Genomic DNA, 8,776 nt, shown 5'->3' with positions numbered 1-8,776 from the left:
GGTCTAGACAGTATTTGGTCCTGCCATGCGGGCAGGGGACTGGACTCTATGACCTCTCGAGGTCCCTTCCAGTCCTAGAATCTATGAATCTATGAATCTATGCAGCCAAGCAAGGGGGCACAAGCCATCTGTTTACAGTAAACCTGATTTCACAGACGGTGTTGATTTTCAATCTGGTCTAAATTGCCATGACTGGCAGTCCCCATCACTCATGAGGCAAAACACAAGCAGGGATATGTTACCAGCTTCCCCTGAGAGAGCATGCAAAACATGCCATCCTCAGAAAGTGCTGCACAAACAACACTATCCCACAAAAAGACAGGAGAGATGGGCCCCAAGGAAACAAGCAGCACCTGACAGCCTCCTTTCCAAGTTTAAAGCCAAGACAGAGGCAGTGGCTCATCTCTCTAAATAAAGAGGAAGGAAGTGTATTACCTTGATGGAGTTATCCCGTAGGCCACTGATGATCTTTTCATCATCATACTGTAAACAGTAGACACCTTTGCTATTTTCAGAGCGGCACTGAATTCTTTGCAAGTTGTGTCGTCCACATCGCCAGTTAGATTCTATAGTCTAGAAAGAGAGAAAAACTATTTAAACCAAGTGATGAATAAAGCAGTGTATGTTTGTTAAAACCATGATTTCTTGGACAAAAATATGACTTGGATTTTCACCTCAAGTAAAATTCCTCCATGAGCACTGACATATTTGGTTCTTTTGGGGCTATGTACTTTTAAATCATGAGCGTATTTCCAATAGCAAATATGTAAAATAGGACTAATTAGAATTATGACTTTTGCATTTTGTCAAGACAAAGCTATAACTTTTTTGTCATTGTTACAACCATCAATCTTGCACCAGGCTCTCTAATGCTTGACTGAGGCAGATCTCTTTCTATAATGGGAAAAATTCAGTTTGATCATTTAATTAATCCCATCATCTGATATAGGTTATACAAAGACTCTGTTTTTATAATTCAGGGACATCACACTACACTCAGTCTCATTTGGGAGGGTGAACAACAATACAAATTTGTTTAAAGTCCAAAATGGAGGTCACATCTGTTTTGAAAACTTCAGCTAACGTGTCAAATAGCAAAATATAGTAACTGATGCTGTTTTTCTTAGGAACCAACTTTGTGAAATGTTTTTGTTATACATCTCATTTTAAACCCTGATGAAAACCAAGAAAAAAATAAAATGAAAACATGAAATAGGGACTATTATAAAAATGAAAATTTACTATTGGGAAATTGCCTTTAAATTATTTATAAGATGTTATCCACTATGTGTTCTTCCTAAAATTCTCTTTTAAATATGAAATAATTCAGCCTCTCACTTTGATTTTGTGGTGTATACTTTGCTGGGGAAATAGAAAATTCAAATCTGGTGTATTTTAACAAATAGGCTGTAATCAATTTAACATTAAAAGCAGATTTACACACCATCTTTTAATCAACTTTACATTGGCAATAGGACACATGCTGAGCCATTTCAAAGAAATCAGGAATCCTGTTTACAAGATTTATAATAGTAATCATAAAAGAATCAGTGCAATGGAACAAACAAAATTACAGCACAACATATGGAATCCCTAGATACACTGGGGATTTCTCATCCTCTGTTAACACACAGAAAAACAGATAAGTCATATGATAGATTGCAATGTTTGAAAGAGAAAAAACAGGTGAATGGGAATTGAGCAGTTGATGAACTGAAGATTTGTTCTGGAGAGCTTACTTATTGATATCTCCACTCCCCATTCTAGTCCTTCAGGGCACTCCTACTAAAGCATCTCATCTCTGAATCAGAGTTCTGAATTATGTTTTGTCCCTCCTTCTGGTTTCCCCCCAAAAACCTGCAAAACCACCCAAGAACATAAAACTGATTTTTCAAGGACAAATCAAGACACAAATTTGATTTAATTTTAAAAAAATGTTGCTGTCCAATGGTATCTCATAACACATTCTAGGGAGACCACATACCTATTTACCCCACCAACACTCTTCCTGAAGTGCCAGAAGGGTACAATTGGCTTACACGAGATGAGAGATGGTGGTAAGCAAAACAGCAAGCTATGCTGTCAAATCATCCACTTTTTTTCCTGCCCTTTGGTGACATTTACAAGAAAATTAAGGCAGGAAGCCAGTTTTCATTTTCAGAGCAGCAATACTGGTCAGCCAATGCTTCCAAATTTTTCAAACTGTTGATCAGCAACTTGTACATTGAGCATTAAATAATTATGCTCTGCTTGTATGTATTGAGTTTTTGACCACCATGCCAGATTCAGCCCTGGGAGTCTATTGTAATGTGCCTGGCAGAGATCAGATTGCTCATTACAATATTTGATTACGTTTGTTCGGTTTGGGGTTTTTTGCAGGTGGAAGAGGTAGCCATTTAATTTTTGGTTTACCGTATTTAGCTATGTTTGTTTATTTAAAAGGTGATATTAATCACCTGCCCTCTGCAGGGCAATATCATTTAATGTTCTGGGAACAGAAGAAAAGACATTCATTTTAATTCATTCACTGTTTCTATTTAGTTCAATGCTCAAAATTTCACCAATGGAAGCTACTTAATAAGGTTACCATATGTAAATGTTGGCTACAAATGAAGGAAACCGAAATATTATTTATACATTTGTCTGAGCACTATGAAGCAGTAAGTCATGTGCAGGTGTATATTTTAATTCTATGCGTCGATGTCATTTCATTTAGACATTATGTGGTGTGGCTACTGTGGGAAAATATTTCATGTTTTTGAGAACCTGTAAAATCCCCTTACACGGCATAAATTTTCAATATACTGGGAAAGTAGCCACCATACACAGAGAATATACAGCAGCATTACAATTTGCAATAGAGTGGAAACAGATGTGAGTATAGAGAAATAACATTTTAGATGACAAATACAGCTGAGTGGGTGGGCAACTTGGAAGACCCTCTACAAAGGAGCATGTTAAATACAGTACTTGCAACCACATAAAAGCTTCTTGCTATATGAAATTTCGGTTGTTACTCAAAGGTGAAGCTGACAAAGATTTCATCTGCAACCTCCTCAAGCAGATATTTTAAAATAAATTCTGTGTATGCAGGGTGGGTAGGTATTTGTATGGAAGGAGTTATTACATTTTATGCACTACAGCAAACGTTATGGAATTAATGCTACAGAAATCCAAGGTTCCTTCACACACTTAAATTACAAAACCTCTGCCACTTACCACCTGTAATTTTTATATACATCCCCTCAATAAAGCTTCAAATAAAATAATAATAAAACCTCCTCTAAACTCAGTTCCCAGAACTACAAGCCAGACAAACTTAAATGCTGGGAAATACCAGTTTCCTACAGCATATACACACCCACAGTTTCACACACTTATAACCAAAGTCAAAAACAGGAGAATCAGTAGCTGAAAGTAGCTATCATATACACTGTACTCTCAAAGGATAATAAACTAGAGGAAACTCTCATCCAACCAGAGCAGATAATTTAAATCAAGGTAATTTGAAATCATTCATTTTAATCATGAAAAAGAATAAAACAAAATTTTGATTTGGTTTTGTTTCCTAGAAAAGTTATCTCCAAAAGTTATTTCCATCTTCGTTTCTGGATATCTGGGATATGCTAGGAAAGAAGCCAGATCATCTCCGATGGCAGGTGTATGACTGGTCAGATAGAAGAACATGAAAAAGGGGATGGCTGAAAGAATCCATCTGTCCAACAGTACACAGAGAGAGAAAACTAATGGGCTTTAACAGAGGATATGCGAAGAGCAGCCCAGAACAGACAGGGATGATAGAGCCTTGTTAGTGCTCTAAGCAATGTCTGACAGTAGGGAAAGGATTCAGATTCAGAAGTGTTCTTTTTCCTGGGTTAAGCATCACAATATTTATATTATCCATGGGATGTGTTAAAAATATAGATTATCCACCTGCTAGGTTACTGTTCATTTGTTTGATAACACACACATTTGCCTTAATTATTTTTTGACCTTCATATGTGTTATAGTAAAAAGTGCACTTGGTTCACCCTCACAGGCAGAGGTGAATTTGTATCTTCTGCAGCACAAATAGGAGTCACCCACTGGTGAAGGGCATGGGGCAGTACCATTTCCATGCTTCCCTGGGGGAACCATTTTAAGTTCCTTCAGTTTACTTGCTAAAACATTAGTAACAGTTAGAGAGATTTTCCTCCTGAAATATTACAAGCTTTTGTGGCAACAGCAGCCGAAGACCTGCCATCCCACCCACATTTCCCCTTCTGCTAACTGACTAATTAAAAATTAAATACCCACTAGAGACATCTATGGACATCACCTGGGTGAGAAACCCTGGCACACCTCAGAAAAGAAGAGCACATCCTGAAATTCTTACCAGCATGCTGGCCCTGTGCCCTGCTTGGGAACTTCATTTTTCACATGAGCTCCCTGCGATGAAAGAGAGCTTCCTCCACCTCTCATTCCACCCCATGTAAGTACGCAGGAGGCAGGTTTGTCAAGAGACAGTACAGCACTTATTAACTGCACAAGCTTTCAATAGACAGTCTGCTCAAGCTTGTGGAGACATCCAGTTTACACTGGGCATGCACAGAGGTTTAACAGGCATAGCAGTTCCATAATAATAACTTGATATAGAATCATAGATGTGTAGGGCTGGAGAGAGGTCATCTAGTCGAGCCCCCTACTCTGAGGCAGGACCAAGTACTCCTAAAACCACCCCAACAGGTGTTTGCCTAATCTGTTCTTTAAAATCTCCAATGACAGGGATTCCACAATTTCCCTTGGAAGTCTATTCCAGTGCTTAACTATCCTTATAGTTGGAAAGTTTTTTCCTAATAATATCTAACCTAATTCTCCTTTGCTGAAAATTAAGCCCATTAATTCTTGTCCTACCTTCAGTGGACATGTAGAACAACTGATCAAATATGTTAAGGGCTGTTACAAAAAGAAAGTGAAGACCTAACAGATCCCCTGGCCCCCAAAACTTCTTTTTTGAAGACTAAACATGCCCAGCTGTTTTTTTTTTTTTAACCCTTCCTCACAGGTCAGGTTTTCTAAACCTATCATATTTGTAGCTCTTCTCTGGACTCTGTCCAATTTGTCCACATCTTTCCTAAAGTGTCACACCCAGGCCTGGACACAGTACTTCAGTTAAGGCCTCACCAGTGCCAAGCACACTGGGACAATTACCTCCCATGTCTTACATACAACACTCCTGCTAAAACATAGAATCATAGACTATCAGGGTTGGAAGGGACCTCAGGAGGTCATCTAGTCCAACCCCCTGCTCAAAGCAGGACCAATCCCCAACTAAATCATCCTAGCCAGGGCTTTGTCAAGCCTGACCTTAAAAACCTCTAAGGAAGGAGATTCCACCACCTCCCTAGGTAACCCATTCCAGTGCTTCACCACCCTCCTAGTGAAAAAGTTTTTCCTAATATCCAACCTAAACCTCCCCCACTGCAACTTGAGACCATTACTCCTTGTTCTGTCATCTGCTACCACTGAGAACAGTCTAGATACATTTTCTTTGGAACCCCCTTTCAGGTAGTTGAAAGCAGCTATCATATCCCCCCTCATTCTTCTCTTCTGCAGATTAAATAATCCCAGTTCCTTCAGCAGCTCCTCATAAGTCATGTGCTACAGCCCCCTAATCATTTTTGTTGCCCTTCGCTGGACTCTTTCCAATATTTCCACATCCTTCTTGTAGTGTGGGGCCCAAAACTGGACACAGTACTCCAGATGAGGCCTCACCAATGCCGAACAGAGGAGAATGATCACGTCCCTCGATCTGCTGGCAATTTTCCTACTTATACAGCCCAAAATGCCGTTAGCCTTCTTGGCAACAAGGGCTCACTGTTGACTCATATCCAGCTTCTCATCCACTGTAACCTCTAGGTCCTTTTCTGCAGAACTGGTCCCTAGTCTGTAGCAGTGCATGGGATTCTTCCATCCTAAGTGCAGGACTCTGCACTTGTCCTTGTTGAACCTCAGATTTCTTTTGGCACATTCCTCTAATTTGTCTAGGTCCCTCTGTATCCTATCCCTACCCTACCCTCCAGCGTATCTACCCATCCTCCCAGTTTAGTGTAATCTGCAAGCTTGCTGAGGGTGCAATCCACACCATTCTCCAGATCATTAATGAAGATACTGAACAAAACCAGCCCCAGGACCAACCCTTGGGGCACTCCGCTTGATACCAGCTGCCAACTAGACATGGAGCCATTGATCACTACCCGTTGAGCCTGACGATCTAGCCAGCTTTCTATCCACCTTATAGTCCACCCCAGAATGAATTAGCCTTTTTTTTTTTTTTGCATCACATTGTTGGCTCAGATTCAATTTATAATCCACTATAACTCCTTTTCAGCAGTATTATTGCCTAGCTAGTTATTCCACATTTTGCATTTGATTTTTCCTTTACTTTCCACTTGTCTTTATTGATTTTCATCTTGTTGATTTCAGACTCTCCAATCTGTCACGGTCTTTTTCAGTTCTAATCCTGTCCTCCAAAGTGCTTGTGATCTCTCCCACTGTGGCATCACCTGCAAATTTTATAAGCACACTCTCCACTCCATTAGCCAAGTCATTAATGCAAATATTGATCAGTACTGGACCCAGGACAGACCCCTGCAAGACACCACTACATACGTCCTCCCAGTTTGACAGCAAACCATTGATCATTACTCTGAATATAGTCTTTCAATAAGTTATGCACCCTATCTTATAGTAATTTCATCTAGACCACATTTTCTGAGTTTGCTTATGAGAATGTCAAGTGGGACTGTGTCAAAATCCTTACAAAAAAAGATGCATCAAATCTACAGCTTCCTACTAGTCCAGTAACCCTCTCAAAGATGGAAATTAGATGCGTTTGGCATGATTTGTATCTTGATAAATTCATGTTGGCATTTGCATATTACCCTGTTATCTTCTAGGTGCTTACAAACTGATTAATAATTTGTTCCAGTATGTTTCCAGGTATTGAAGTTAGACTGAGTGATATATAATTCTCTGGGTCCTCTCTGTTCCCCAAGCCTAGAGCCATAAGAACCTCGTGGCTGCTGGGAATCTTTCCACTACTCTACCCCAGCCTCAATTTTTTGGATCTTACTCCTGTGAGTAGCTCTAGTGTCTCCCTCTCCTGTAGAATTTTCTATGTAACTGCAGAGTTAAATTTACATGATTCTTGCTGCATCACTGCCCCCAGGATTCTGAAGAGCAGAAGAGAAAATGAGCAGAGTTGTCACTTTCACTCAGCTACTGCTTAGGAAAGGTAGAAGCAGCAGCTGTGTCACTGGAGCTGTATGCCTGCAGCCAGAGCTGTCCCTAGGGTACAGCAAATCAGGGCGCCTGCTCCATGCCCCGGGCTTTAGGGGGCCCCTGCTTTGTGAGGATGCGGGTGAGCAAGGAGCCCCCCTACCAACTTCCCCCTCCCCTCAGCACCGCCTGCCCACCAGCGGGCCCCGCAGATCAGCACCTCTCCCTCCCTCCCTCCCAGCACCTACTGCCAATCAGCTGTTTCACTGCGTCTGGAGACACTAGGGGGGAGAGGAGAGGAGCGAGGGTGCAGCATGCTCGGGGGAGGGGACAGAGCTGGGGAGAGGGAGGGAGAAGAGGCAGGCTTTGGGGGAAGGGGTGGAGTGAGGGCGGGGCCTGGGCAGAGCGAGGGGGAAGGGGGGGTTGCCAGATAGAAACTCAGCGCCTATGTCCCAGACCCCGCACCCTCCTAGGGACAGCCCTGCCTGCAGCCTCATTAAATGCATGCATCAGGTCACATTCATAAAGTTCTCTTCACAAGCACAAGAGAATTTATTTAATTTTTAAATATAAGCTTATATTCTGTAGAAATTGATGGCTTAGGGTCTACTCACTAAGAAAGTTCCCACTTTATCATGGGTAAACCATTAACTGAAAATACAAGCGAGACTGTCAAGGAGGAAAGGGAAGGATTAGCTTAGAAAAATGACTGCAACCATTTTATCCTTATGAGTAATGAAAAGTTATTTTATCACAATTGCCTCCTTCGATAAAATAAATTGAAGAAATACATCTCCACTGGTATAAACGTTCAACAGGTAAATCTGTAGAACATACGATTAAATTAAAAATAAAAAACAGTATGAAATCAGCTAGGTAGGCTGATGACTTTTACAGGAGCTAGAAACAACTAGCTTGGTAAAAAAACTTCATTAAGTAACGTTACCTAAAATGAATTTCTATTATTCTGTTTTTATGTCCTTATTTAGATGTATCATACATATAGATTCAGAATAAGTTTTAATAAAGACATAAAAAGGTCACCTTTGCTGAAAATGTACCAGAAAACATTCCCCGTGAGTGAATCAAAGGCTTCCTGTCTTGCTTTAATAATCATCTTGGACAGGATAATCAAGATATGCTTTCAAGAACTGTCTGCAATAAAGCAAGGCTAGCAATTAGGGCGATAATGCTGAAAGCTAAGCTAGATCTGAGTATGACATGTGCCTGGTTCAATTTTGGGTAAATCATGCTTACATTATAAATTCAAAGATCAGAAGAGGACAAAACATGGCAAAAGGTAAGGGAGTCTGAAAAATTCACTCATCAACTCACTAGAACAGTGAAAAAGCTTTACCTTGTGAGTATCAGGGCTGAAGTTATTAAATTCTGCAGAATTTAAGACCTAAATATTAAATCTGTTATCTGAAGGCTTGAAAAAATTACTACACAACTACAAGATAGCCTGTGAGAGAGAGAGAGAGAGAGAGAGAGAGAGAGAGAGAGAGAGAGAGAG

The 8,776-nt window shown here is 40.4% G+C and overlaps 1 protein-coding gene across 1 annotated transcript in view; it reads right to left on the bottom strand.

The window, feature by feature from the left end:
* The window catches only part of FBXW11 (F-box and WD repeat domain containing 11), a 138,989-nt gene that overhangs the window by 25,321 nt on the left and 104,892 nt on the right, over nucleotides 1-8,776 (bottom strand). Inside the window, exon 6 of the mRNA XM_029913751.1 lies at nucleotides 436-573. Coding sequence (XP_029769611.1) covers nucleotides 436-573 — 138 coding nt within the window. The remainder of the gene's footprint in view (nucleotides 1-435; nucleotides 574-8,776) is intronic.

Source organism: Terrapene carolina, unplaced genomic scaffold, assembly GCF_002925995.2.
Source record: "Terrapene carolina triunguis isolate 2854851 unplaced genomic scaffold, T_m_triunguis-2.0 Scaffold838, whole genome shotgun sequence".
In the NCBI taxonomy this organism is placed as follows: domain Eukaryota; kingdom Metazoa; phylum Chordata; order Testudines; family Emydidae; genus Terrapene; species Terrapene triunguis.
This window is presented reverse-complemented; position numbering and strand designations above follow the sequence as displayed.